At 31.7% G+C, this 14,395-nt stretch overlaps 1 protein-coding gene across 1 annotated transcript in view; it reads right to left on the bottom strand.

Annotated features, from left to right (window-relative positions):
* Positions 1-12,244: 12,244 nt before the first annotated feature.
* The window catches only part of LOC117105724 (T-cell leukemia homeobox protein 3-like), a 14,383-nt gene continuing 12,232 nt past the window's right edge, over positions 12,245-14,395 (bottom strand). Inside the window, exon 3 of the mRNA XM_033246972.1 lies at positions 12,245-14,289. Coding sequence (XP_033102863.1) covers positions 14,058-14,289 — 232 coding nt within the window. The 3' untranslated portion in view covers positions 12,245-14,057. The remainder of the gene's footprint in view (positions 14,290-14,395) is intronic.

Here is a 14,395-nt window from a genome sequence, read left to right as displayed (position 1 = left end):
TGATTCCATATATAATATGAAATATAAGATTATATAAACACCTCATTAGTGTGCAGAAAAACAATATAAATTATTACAGATATGTCGTTTTCCATTGAATTATAAACAAAATTTATAAATAGCATCGTTCAGACAACTAAATTATAATCAAGGTTAAAATTTCTGATACAGTAAATATGTAAAATCATAACAAGCCAGAATAATGCATTACGCCCTCTATAGGGTTCCATAAAACATTTTATGCATCGGTTTGACTTTTGCATTTACAGTCCTCGATTCATACATTCATTCTCATGGTATATTTTATTTCAAAACTTCACAAACATACAAATAGTAACAATAAAAATGGTTTAGATAAGAATTGCCGAATAAAGTATTTAATTGTGTTTCTTTATACGCCTACTTTTAATTTACCTTACTATCTGTAATAATTGTTAATTTGGATGCACCACTATTATTGTTGTGTGTGCCACCGATCTTACGGTGTTATTCCTAATAAATTGATCGATTGATTGATTGATTGATTATGCCAAAAAATGTGCTTTTTATTTATTTATTTCTGTCCTTTGTGTGATTACATTTTCAGTGGCGCAGCACTTGTATCGCAAGTGGATCACAAGTAAAAAGAATAAAAGAAAAGCAAAATGAAAAAAGAAGTTGAACTAAAACAAAAATGAGTTAAAGAAAGACAAGATGTACATAAATATAAAACTACTGTATCGAAAGCTACATTACTTAAAACTTACGAAATACTAAACAAAATTGAAAAAGGAAAATGCATTGAATTCATTATTTATTATTAATTCTATTATAAAGATCATCAATAAGTAATAGTAATAAATACAGGATATACCGGTAATGATGATTGTAATAATGATAATAACAATACTGTAATACGGTACTACCGTACTACTGCTAATATTATTATTAAAGTATAGGCCTAAATATAATAGTAACAATAATGGATAATATTTAATCTTATCTAAACCAAATGAATTTTTCATTATCATAATTTAACAAATTTTTGAAAGCATTTCAAAATGTGTTGCTGCGCTGCGTAGTAAAATAGAGCAAACACTATTCCCAAAAGGAGAAAATATTCAAATTCATTTTAAGCAAATATGGCGATTGTAATTGGTAATTGACAATATTTTGGTATTGTTTTGTACTGTACTGTACGATTTTCGTCAAGTGATTGGTATACAAAATATTAGAGAACGTTCAAGATATAGTTTTTGAAATATCAATATTGATGTTAAAACTAACGTATACACTTAAAAATCGTTAAATGTGTGTAAGCTGACGCTCAAGCTTGGGACCAAAATGTGCGTAAATTATGATTGGTAAATTTAAAGCCGAGAAAATTTAAATTCTTAGATGTAGGCTAGATTGGTGATGACGATAGGCCTACTTTTTAAATGTAAGCAACAGTACAAACCATTGGGTCCACTAAACTCCGATAAAAGTGATATAATCTGTCGTGATTTTTAACTTTATTCGTTCATTTTTATCTACAGTTCAAAATTCTTGTTATAAAAATAAAATACCGATACTGAACCGCAGATTTTGTAGTCCATTTTAGTCCAACTTTGTGAGACATTACAGTAGGCCTACAATGGTAATCTTTCTATGATAAATGTTGCTTAGGTTTTAACTTCGTAAACTCTAAACTGTGTTATGGTCAGTTTCGACATAATGTATTCTTTATTGTATTGATACTTGTTAACCAATTTTAATTTAACCAAATCCTTCAAAAATAACTTTACTCTGCGTCGTACGGTCTGTTACAGAATGCATACGACAATTTGGAATTTTCATTCTGTTATAGGCCTATCTCATTTAATGCTTTGTTATGACACGCATTATTTAGGCATAGAACATTTCTAATTATTTATTGTTCAATATCGGCTTGTTTCAATATATTTCAATTGACTAAACTACATCTCATACGACGGGAAAGCCTGATTGTTTTGAAATTGAATGATGTTCATGTTTTAGATTCATACTCCGGTCGGGAGCCTTTTATGCCCACACATCCTAATAAATAACTTTTGTGCGCAAATTTATTTATTTATTTATTTCTTGTTTACCCTGGGTTAACAACTCAGTTGAAAACCAACTGTTATCCTTATGTGCCCAGGATACGATACACAAAACAATAATCCTAATGTACTTACTTTAATAATAACACTGTAATTCATAAGAACAACATTAATGACAAAGAGATAGAGATGACAAGATACACTCTAAGCTGCTTGCGGTAAATTATGTAGGGCCTATATATAGGTTTATATATATATATTTTATATATATATATATAAACCTATATATATATATACATATAGACCTATGTATTGCAGTGCATCATAGAAAATTTTTAAATAAAAACCAGTAGTTTACCGCATTTATATGAAAAGAATTATATATTACCGGTAACGATTTTCGGCCATAGTAATAGTATATACTGTATCAAATTACTGTCGAATGTTGCGCACACGTCCGTACTCTAATCCATCGTAGTCAATTGACCTATTTATTACCATGAATGATAACTTTATTAGCTAAGTACTAAATGTACGAATAATTTACACGTTAGGGATGCTAAACGCTTGGCAGATCCCAATTTAAATAAGCGGGGCTTTTGTAAGGAATACCGTGCACACGAAACAAGGTTACTTTCGGCAAGAGTCTACAAAGTCAAAATGAGTTTTAACCAATAGATGAGAATCCAACCAAGTGTGACCAAATCTCAAGATCGTAACCATCTCCATCTATGCTCCAGGTCTCGTCGTTGTATGTCCTTCCGGTGGGAGTAATTAATTCATCTACGAGAAACTGATGGTAAATACGATGCATTTTAGGACCAGTTTCGCCATTTGTTCAGCTGTTTGTTTAACTTGTCACATGGTTCGTTTGGCCAGCCAGTAACATTTTCCCAATGGAGCGTAATTGTCATGGTAACAGGCTGTGCTAGTTAATCACGTCATTACGGAGCTTTAACGCAATCTTCTACAGGTTTTGGCGATTGTTTTTTGTTTGTCTTTGTAGTTTCTTTAATCTCATTATATTTTCCATGAAGACGACATCATTAAAATGATATTTACAGGATCATCGTGAATCTCCGCCGTAAATTACTCATCAGCGAATTAGTCTTGAATGTAGTTCGTCGTCTTGTTTTAGTTTGCTACCAATAAACTTTTATGGATGTAAATGGACCGCAGAATAATAAAAGGAATGCTATCCAAACTATAGTAGCATCAATTTATTGATTATGTCTTAGTTGAATGCCTAATACATAAGAGGGGTCAGGTGGATTTGAAGCTGGTTAAGATTGAATATATTTTTCTTACTTTACGAAAATATCCACTGTGATTTTGCCCAGGTGATTGATTTATGTTGAAAATAGGTACCCGTACATATTTTATAATATAAAAAGACCTTATTATGGTCTGTCCTAAGTTTTTGTTTTTCTTGTGATTGCTTGCGAAATACGACGTGGTTGTTCCTGCATCGATGTACATGCGGGGTAAATGACCTGGAGCTTTGGTAACATCCTTTTTATTGAATAAAGAGGGATTGGAAAAAATGTTTATTTGTCTTCATAGTATTCGTTTTTGCAGCTTTAAGAAATATTATTGAAATTTTGGTATATGAATTTACAAATATTTGTCGTTTACTATATTCCTTCTCGCGTTTAGTTTCTAGTATATTAATTATCAATTATCGTCATCAATTTTATCATTTTTTATATGGGTCTGTGTCTTTTCCCTTTTCCCCGAATTTGTTTTGATTTTATATTTTATAATTGCTTGTATTTAAACTGGAAAAGGAATCAAATGAATGTTACTTTGAATTGAATTGAACATTTACATGTTTAAAATCTAAAAATGCCCTCTCTCCACATAATATAAATTATTTTATTACATCTATTAGGCCTATTTTGATTTGTTCAAATCAAAGTTTAAAAAAAATACTTTAATTAATTTGTTTTTTATTGTTGATCTTTTTCTTAATAATTAATTTCACTTATGTATTTGCCAGAATGAATAAAATAGAATAAAATAAAATATGATCCTTATTTCGTTTTACAGAGATGATGGAAGCTTCAGGCATATGCCTCAAGATGTATTAATTCATGGTTGTAATCTTTCTGTCAGGTATAATCGGGAATCAATTTCGATTATAGTTTAAATAACCATTTAAATTCTCAGCAATTTCTATTTCTATAGCAAATGACTGAATGAATAATGAAATTAAAACGGTACATATTGGTATCTGATGACGTAAGCACTTATCTGATTATTAAGGTTTTATTTACAAAAAAATCACATACGATTTATACCGCTGAACGCATCTTCAATTTCTACGATTGCATTCAAAATGATTCCGTGAAATATTTATAATATGAGTCGTTAAATTAGTTGCAATCTACTCTGGCATTTTATTGAGCAATCACTGTAACCATGGTGTTATGTATCCATGCCGAAATGTTACCCGAGAAAGATAAACCATCTATGCAAGTTATTCATTTCACCTATTTGTGAGATTTAGATTTATTGTTATATTCTTTTTTTTTAAATTTCAATCGAGCCACGGGGACTTTTTCAAATTCGTTGATAGAAAATGCCCGATACGATCTTTACATTCTATTATTCGAGCTGTTTCTATCATTATTTAACCTCTGTCTCTTATACACATCTAGATGTGTATAAGAGACAGATATAGGCCCATATTTAAATTACTATAAACTTGACTTGCTGCGTAGCACTATAGGCCTATATATCTACTTGTTTATTAGGCACAAACCTTACTGTTTAAAATGTATATAGACCCTACTGTATAACTGTAAAATTCTTTATATACAGTATCTGTTTATAATATAATTTTTAAAATCATTAATTATTAATATAAATAATTATGGCTACGTTCTCCTCTGTAAAACTGCACTTCATGAAAAGAGTTTGTTTAATTCGTTGATTCCTGCTTCTTTATTTTCTGTTGCCTCAAGGAAGGAGGTAATCTTTTGTTTGATGGGCTGGTGAGTTAAACTTAGCTAGGTCTATTTCTAGGCGTCCTCAATTTAATGCGATATCATTATTTAATATCTTTGCACTTCATTTAGCTTATTCAACAACCATTAACATCAGCTTTCTGTGAGCAATACAATCATAAATGATACCCAATATACATAAATCTTAACGCTGATATCAAGACATCGGAATTATAATACCGAATAATCAGTAGTTACTAAGCCAATGAAATCTGTTGCGAGTTCTCAAATAGCCACGTTTATTCCCCAGACAACTACTCTCGCGTGTTTCAGTTCTAAAGCATCGTTCTTCGTAGAAAGAAGGCCTAGTTCATAAAAAAAATGTGAAAGTGATTTACAAAAATGGCAGGATTATCTATGGATCACAAGGAAAAATAAAAAAGGGTATTTGTTTTTTGTTTTTTTACAGAGTCAGAATAGACGATCTAATTAGTATCGCAATTAACAACTATTTAGCGATCGGACTTACATCTGCCGTATTTTATTCGGCGGGAAGTAGTAACAGTGTTTGTGTGTTTTATCGTCTGACGCGCGCGTGGCATCGTGAATGGTGCTGTACTTTAAAGATTGTTCAACTATTAACTATTTCACCGCAAGTTTGTAGCACCATGTACTCGTCAATTCACATTAATTAACTCTAATAAAACCGACATTACGGTGTAATCCAAACCAATTGCAGATAAGAGATTCTTAGTAAGACCACATTGACCTACATTCAAATCACGTTTTTTGTTTTTCATAAATTTCTTCGAATATACATAATGAACTTACAAATACTACTGTAATAATAATAATAATAATAATAATAATAATAATAATAATAATAATAATAATAATAATAATAATAATACCGGTAATAATAATGATAATAATAAATTGAGATACTATTTTCCTGATGACGATTGAGGCAACTCAAGCGAAATGTCGACACTTACTCAAAACAACAGGTTTTTTCACTATTTACCGGTACTTGGTGTACCGCAAGCATTTATATTGTTACTTCACCATGCATAAAACATGCAGCCTACAAATTTAACAATCAGTAGGTAAACGGTAATAAAGCCCAGTACAGTGTACAGTATATAATGTGTAATAACATACATACATACATACATATATAGGCCTATACATATATAAATACAAATATATATATAGGCCTATATATATACATATATAAATACAACGATATATATATATATATATATATATATATATATATATATATATTTATATTAAATTCGGGGTCTTGTCATACAGCATACAGCATTAGGAGACCCATTCCTTTATCCCCTTAATAGACAAGGCCTACAGTTCAAGTATGTCAGTTGGTATTGTTATTGCATAATACATAGGTCATTGCATTTTATTTTAAATTAATAAAATCTGATACGCATACGGCAGTCATTCTCCGCCTTAATATATATAGGCCTATATATTTATAGGCCTATATGGGCCTATATATTATGTATACTATAATATGGTCATAATAGATAAAGAAACAGCAAGCCCGAAACACAATGTATACATAATTATATAAAATCATAGTCAGAAAAACTTGTCAAAGGTAGAAAAAATACCTGATCATGGCTTTGAATTTATTTGGATACTTAATGTGTTCTGACAAATACTTAAACGTAGACATGTGTGTCTACATGTTGAACACCATCAGCGCACTGACTGTCTTGCCTCAACAAGCATGTTCAACTCGAGAGCAAACACAACATAGAATGTCTTAATTAAGCAGGAGTTGTTAGCTTGGCGCATAAATCTTTAATTTTCAACTCATCGCCACGTGTGTTGCGTGTACGGCGCGCATCATGAGGTGTTATATTATCAATAACACGACTGCAAACAGTTCGACATGTTACATGACGATTCGAAACAATTTAATAACCAAGCTTTACTTGTACCATCTGTCAACTTTCGAAACAAGTTGAACTCAGTGCGTGTTCAGTTTCTTTTTCTTTTTGCAATTATTGATTAAAAACAGATAATAGACTTTATTTGAGTCTTATTCAAGTTTTAAATAATACTTAGCTATATACTTAAGCACATACTTAAGTACTCTTAAGCGAGGTATAAAATTCGTATGAATGGCAATGTATCGGTAATTAAGACGAAGTTAACCAAAGCATGCGCATTGGGCTGGAACAGAGTGAAACGGCGCGTAACCGAACACATCATAACAGACGATATATGCATCTCTTATGAATAATCAGAGACTACAGAAAGAGAGAGGAAAGAGAAAAAAGAGACAATTGGAGAAACGATCTGACAGAGGATTCAAGAACCATAAATTTTCATGTATCTTGTCGTGATTTATTTCTGATTTCATACATTTTAATTGAAATCTGTATTAATATTAGAGCAATATGAAAGTGATTCTTAGTAAAACTTCCAAAATACATGATGCCATTTTATAACTCACGGAAAAACACAATGTATTACTTTTTACTATATGATATATGAAATACATACTAAAGATGAAGATGAATGATGAAGAATAATTTGACGATGAGAAGGGGATGATGCGAAACCTTTGTAGTCCCCAGCCATATGCAGACATAAAGCCTTTGGGGCCCTGATACGTATACAGTAACGGTACTGCATACTATACGTCGTCGAGATGTTTGCCATGCATACGTTAATAATAATAATAATAATAATAAGATTTATTAAGCGCACATCTCCACTAAAGTGCTCAAGGCAGCCATTTTTTGTTTTGTTTTGTTTTTCTAGGCTAAGTACTTATTTGAAAGATACGGTCCAACAGACCTAGCTCATTACTAGGTGAGTACTGTTTAAGTAGTGCTATTATTTATATCCAGTGGCGTAGGGGTGTGCGCGGGGGCGCACACGCCGCTCCAAAATAAAATAAAATCACGGTCAAGTAGCGCCCCCTCAACTGATCTTCGAGCCCCATCCACTTAACCTTTGCGCCCCCCCCGCCCCCCCCCCCCATTAGCACACCATTTCAAGACTGCGGGATACGCCACTGTTTATATCTTATATCTTTTAAATGTAAATACTACAATGACTTGTATTGTTAATAAATTCTTTTAAATAATTTTTTTTCTATTTTAAGGGTCCTTCTCTGTTTTTCCTACTCTTCTATTCCTCCCTTTAGCAATCTCTAACAAATCGCCTTTTCATCTGACAGCATTGACATCCTCCTGGTTTCGATATCACATTGTATTTCCATAGGTGTCCAGGCATTGATATATTATTTCCGCGAAGTAACGTCTACAGATAATTCTTATAAAAATATTATTCAGAAATTCTGACTAAGGAACACAAGACAGATATTTTTAAGATGCATAAAATAACAGTTAAGTTTGCATATGGCGATATTGTTGAAATAAAAATAAACAGAGGTAATATGTGAAAATTATTATATTTTATAAACTTTATTTCACTAATATGTAACTACTGTTAGTTTATAGGTTGTTGACATAGTAAGAATTTTTTTTTAGTTATACCCAAGATGTAGATGCTGCGCGTGCTTTCCGCCTGCGACGAGAGAATAAAGCTGGGGGCACGACTCGCAAGGTCCGTACATCACCTATTGTCCGCCTGCGATGGGCGCACGTATGTATAAGGACGATCGACACAAATTTATTTTAAAATTGACATCTTTGAAATGTTGAAATTAAGTGGATTGCCTGCTAACATTGTGTAATTTATCTTTGAGTTGCATAGATTTAGATTTCTTCTTTGTACGGTTTATTAGTTCCACAAAACTATTAGCGTTGTGTAACTCGTTACAAGTGATGCTCCAGGAATCAATGTGCCATTCGAGACTATTTCTACCGTCTCGTTCTCCTATGATGTACAGTTGAAATAAATGAAACCTTAAGTAATTTTAAATATACTTGTAGATGGTGTTGTATATGATGATGACGACCAGTATTTCACTCTTAATAACTTGCTTTAATAGGTGATTGGAAACACTCCATCGACTACGCCAATCGTTGAAGTGTACGTCTGCACGCCCTATTGCGGTTAGGGTGTTAGAACCAATTCTTTTGTAGTCAAAACACATGTGTTTGTGTCCCTCTCTTGTATACTGCATATCTGATTACGCGACTTCATTTTGTAAGTTTTCACTAAGGCCTTGTTTTAACACTGATGGTTTGTGCTCAGCCTGTGATTTGCAACGCGTTATCACATGTTATGCAGTCCTGATAAATGGCGCGAAGAATTCTCGTTAACTTTTTTGCCTCTTATAATCTGAGTTTATGACGAATCACGTTAATGCCTGCTCAATCGAATACTGTAAATTGGCATTTGAGTATGTCCTAGTATTCCGTACATAAAATCGAATTATCAAATCTACGATTGGGTAAGTGATGGCAATAATGTGAAAGATATCCGAGTAATGATTAAGAACATCATCATCATCAGAAAAAACATCATCATGTTACTGGTTTTTATGAAAACTTGATTCCGCATCGCAATCGAAAGGAAAGACACGCAACAGTACCGACCAGTATAGGCCATTTTAGTATCATCATGTGTAGCAATGAAACATTAATATGTTTACAAATCTGTGGTTTTATATTTATTAGTGGTTGCTTAAGCCTCATCATATAGGCCTATTTTGTCGTCGATGGCATTTCATAGTTAATTGTCATTGTTGTTATCATTTATAATTATTATTGTTATATCATCATTATTATTATATCTATTATGATATTAGTCGTTCTAACTATCCGTAGCATCCCAAAATACACATTCCTACGATAGAGATAGCAATTAACATCAACGACATCTTCATGTTTTGTATCACACACCGTCGTTACAATTTCACAGAGGTGGGCGAATCACACTACATTGTATGCTCGCAACAACAGATCATTCATTCGAGAAATTAGTCTTGTGCGCGCAACTTATTTTCCAAATAATCAGTTCAGTGAAAATGATATAAGCGGATAGCTAGTAATGACGAGGTTTCATAATAAGGGATTCGCATCATTGAATATAATTTAATTTGAATACATTGGTCATAAAGAATATAAGTAAGCACCTGTCTTCGATTCATTATGGAGTGGTTAGCATACGCTGTTTGAATATCATAGGACTATCATATTGGCCGTAAGCACTTTTTCTATTTAGTCAGTTTTCTTCCTAAACACCTGACACAAAGATTGATCTATTGTGCAAATATATCAAAAGAAAAGGATGTTAAACTTAAATTACATCAGTACAATTGTGTGTTTTTCGCTTGCGGTGAAGTCTGTGATCCTTGGAATGGTGTGTGGCACATCGAAACGTTATGATCACGGTATTTGTTTATTATGGTTGTTTAATCAACATAATCGTCATCGTCATCATCACCATCATCGTCATTATCATTAGCACCATCCACATCACCATCATCCAAAAAATAAATGAAAGGAAAAGATTAGAAAGATTAAGAAGGAAAAATAAAAGGGAAAGAAAGGAAAAGAATGAAAACGGAAAGGTAAAGCAAGAAAAAAAAAGAAAGAAAACGAAAGGGAAAGGAAGGAAAGAAACGGAAAAAAACCCCGAAATGGTTGAGAAAAGAAAGAAAACGAAAAGGTAATGAAATGAGATGAAAGAAAACGGAAGGGTAAAGAAAGAAAAAGAAAGAGAAAGAAACAAAACGAAAAGTAAATAATGGGGAAAAAAAGAAAAAGAAAGAAAACGAAAGGGAAAGAAAGAAAAGAAAAAGAAAGAAACCGAAATGGTTAAGAAAGGAAAAGAAAAAGAAAGAAAACGAAAAGGTAATGAAATGAAAAGAAAGAAAACGAAAGGGTAAAGAAAGGAAAAGAAAGAAAACGAAAGGGTAAAGAAAGAAAAAGAAAGAAAATGAAAAGGTAAAGAAAGAAAAGAAAATGAATGAAAACGAGGAAGTTTAAGAAAGAAAAAGAAAGGAAATGGCAAAGAAAGAGAAAGGAAAGAATAAGAAGTGTGGAAGTGAAAGAAAAGGAAAATATAATGTAAGAAAAGGCAGAAGAAAGGGAAAACATGGAAAGAGGTAGAGAAATGAAAAATATAAAAGTAAAAGGGGGTAGGGAAGAAAAGGTAAAGAAAGGAATTACAGGGGAGTAAAGGAAAAGAGAGACGTGTCGTAAGTATGAAAGAAAATAAAAGAAAAGGGGAAAAAAGAAATGGAGAAAAGAGTGAAAGGTAAGTAAGGAAATACGACTAAGGAAATAAATATTTAACAATTATTTTTAAAAAACAGTAAATAAAATTCTTTATTTTCAAATTATTTATTTATTAACATTATGTATTTATTTTATTGTTGTTATTCATTATTGTTACTCATTGTTTTTGTTAGGTGAAACTTTGAAAAGTTGTTACTACACCATGCTGTAAAGCGCATACAGGTATTTTACACTATGCGCTATATAAATTTACAATTATTATTATTATTATTATTATTATTATTATTATTATTATTATTATTATTATTATTATCATCCCCATCATTATCATCATAATCATAATCCTTATCCACGAGTCATCACCATCATTATCATTTTTATTGTTGGGCTTATTATTATTATTATTATTATTATTATTATTATTATTATTATTATTATTATTATTATAAAATATAAGACTGTGTTAGATAATAATTATTAATTGCATTAACATTAATTTCTATTTCTGTTTTGTACACGGGCAGCGGTTAATCTCCGCTTTTCACTTTCCGTCTTTATTGGACTATGATAGTCTACGTCATATAATTGTACTGGTATTTATTTATGTGTTAAATGGACAATTTCTGACACAAAAGCGAATGAATGAATTAATTAATTAATAATAATATTAATATTAGTTTCATTTCATTTATTCACTTTCATTTATTTTAATATTTTAAATATTAATACTAACTAAAGTATTAATATATAATATATATTTATAGGCCTATCTTTATCAATATTACTCATATTAGTGTTAATATTATTAGTTAATATTTTGTGACAAGGAATTTAATAACCTGGTATTATCTTCCATTGTCAAGTCCTCAAGCTTTGCCTTCCGGCCTCCAATAAAACATCGCTCTTGAAGTTGGTGTTACCTTTGACCTTTGGCCGGCCAAATACACCTAGCTCATTATTTTCAATAACGCAGTACACTCCTATTATAGGCATACTCAGTCCATCGGAACTAATGCCTGGAAATAAAGAACTTTAAAAAGTATAAACTTTTGACCCACAATTTGACAGCGTGGATGTATTAATATTCTTCAATTATGCCAAAGCTATCACGCCTATAGCGTGTTTCAAACTTAATTCATTAATGATCCACACACCTTATTCAGCTCTTTATACATACTTTAATGATATTTACACAATATTCACTTAGTAAGAGTCACGTGATACTGTATAAGCCGGTCTATTGGATATTCGAATACAGTATTAGCAACAATACATGTTAATGCATATTACATAAACAATTATTAACTTATTTACATAAAATTCGTTAACGTCATTTGAAACATACTACATAGTCAAGTAACCCGTAGTCAAAATAATTATGGAGTGATAGCGTTAATGTAGTAATAGTAATAACAATTAAAATAATAATAATATAATAATGATGATGATGATAAGATAATAATGATAATAAACATAAAATATTTGAGTGAAATTCAATTGCACATATGATGTAAGTAATATTACTGATTAAACGACGAACTTGCAATACAACAGCCACGAATATTGTTGACTTAAAAAAGAATTTCTTTAAAAATATTTACACAGTTGTTTACAGTCAACTCAAGGTTGGGCTTAATTTATGATTTGTAAGATATACCATAATTTTACCACTACCCTGTTTTTTTGTTTGTTTGTTTGTTTGTTTGTTTTTTTTTGTTTTTTTTCAACTAATTCTTTTTTTGGCATAGAACTCACAGCCGATACTTGATTTATTTCTTGTTTAATTGATTATTGTAATATATTTTTCTATTCGGTAAATAAATTCGTCAGCGGAGTGATTTTTTTGGGATGCGAACTTTTCTAAAAGTACGCATTTGTTTACTCTAAAAACAAACAAAAACATCGGAAAGTTTGTGTATACGCGGTACTTGTAGAGATATCTACTTAGCGTATTTCAGGCCTATTCTATGGAGAACTGGAATTAAATCGTGAAGACAAGAACAAACTATATGGTTATAAACCATGAAGAAATACAGAGAAATTTAAACTAAGCTGAGACATTGCACAGAATAACGTACTTTCAACATTATTTCTATAGTAGGACTATTAAAAGAGAGAAATAAACATTGTTTATAATAATAAACCTAGTTTCCGTAATTAAATCTACTGTGCACTCTTCTTGCTGCAGTTTAGCAGTTGACTGCAAACGAAGGTCTATATAGGCTATCTGAGTCGCATACGTAAACATTATAAGTAATATTGCTGAATCGATTCAGTAACACATTACACGTTACGTGAATTATCCAAAGTTAGAAGACGATAAAACAAAAGAATATTTGTTTAGAATTATGCTTTATGGTTATACGTTTTTTACCTGACTAAAATTTCCGGATTGGATTTCCGGATTGCCATTTTTTGAAAAATATATATGTATAAAAAAAATAAATCAATATTAAGTAACAATTATAAATAATAATAATGTCATAAGACTCGTCGTTTGGTCCATTAATCTTGCTGCCACTTTTGTAGTGTTTTTTTCCATCGTGTTGGTACTCAGGAGGACCGCATATCTGAGCCTCTCGCGTATGAAGCGCCAAGTAGGCCAATCTCTTGGTACACGATCTTCGTTAGGAGTGGAAGATAAGCTTGTGCCGGTAGATAATTGTTAAATATAGGCCTGCACCATTTCTCTTAATGGAGTGATGATGGAATGATTCGTTTGTGGATTTTGGCTTTCTTAAGTCCACCGCTTTACCATCTTAGATTTTGATGAAGTTCTAAATGTGTTATCACAGTGGATCTACCGACTAATTTTCCACACACACATATTGGAAATAAGTTTATTATATTTAATATATTGTATGTATTATGTTTCATGTTGAAGGTGATGTAGGTGATGAGCGTGCCATATCAGTTGCTGCTTTGGCTGAGCTGTCGCTCCAGGGTTGAATGCTCTGTAACGCGTTCAGTGAGCTGTTATGAACGCAGACAGTGTCGGCCGTAGAGGGCTCTTGAAGCTGCTTGATCATCGCTTCATGTTGAAGGTTGAAGACGAATCGTGCGGCTGCTTGTCGTTCAGCTTCTCGCTCTTCTGCCGTTTGTCGTCTGAAAAAAAATTGTATTAATAATAATGATGGTATATGTAAAAAATAAGTCAAATCATGATATAATCAAGAGATAAACTCTAAATCGTCTTGCGGTAACGCTATAT

The sequence above is a fragment of the Anneissia japonica genome, unplaced genomic scaffold (assembly GCF_011630105.1).
Source record: "Anneissia japonica isolate Jap-2015-1 unplaced genomic scaffold, ASM1163010v1 scaffold287754_len4335492_cov202, whole genome shotgun sequence".
NCBI classification, from domain to species: domain Eukaryota; kingdom Metazoa; phylum Echinodermata; class Crinoidea; order Comatulida; family Comatulidae; genus Anneissia; species Anneissia japonica.
Note: the sequence above shows the minus strand (reverse complement) of the source record. Positions and strands in the feature narration are given on the sequence as shown.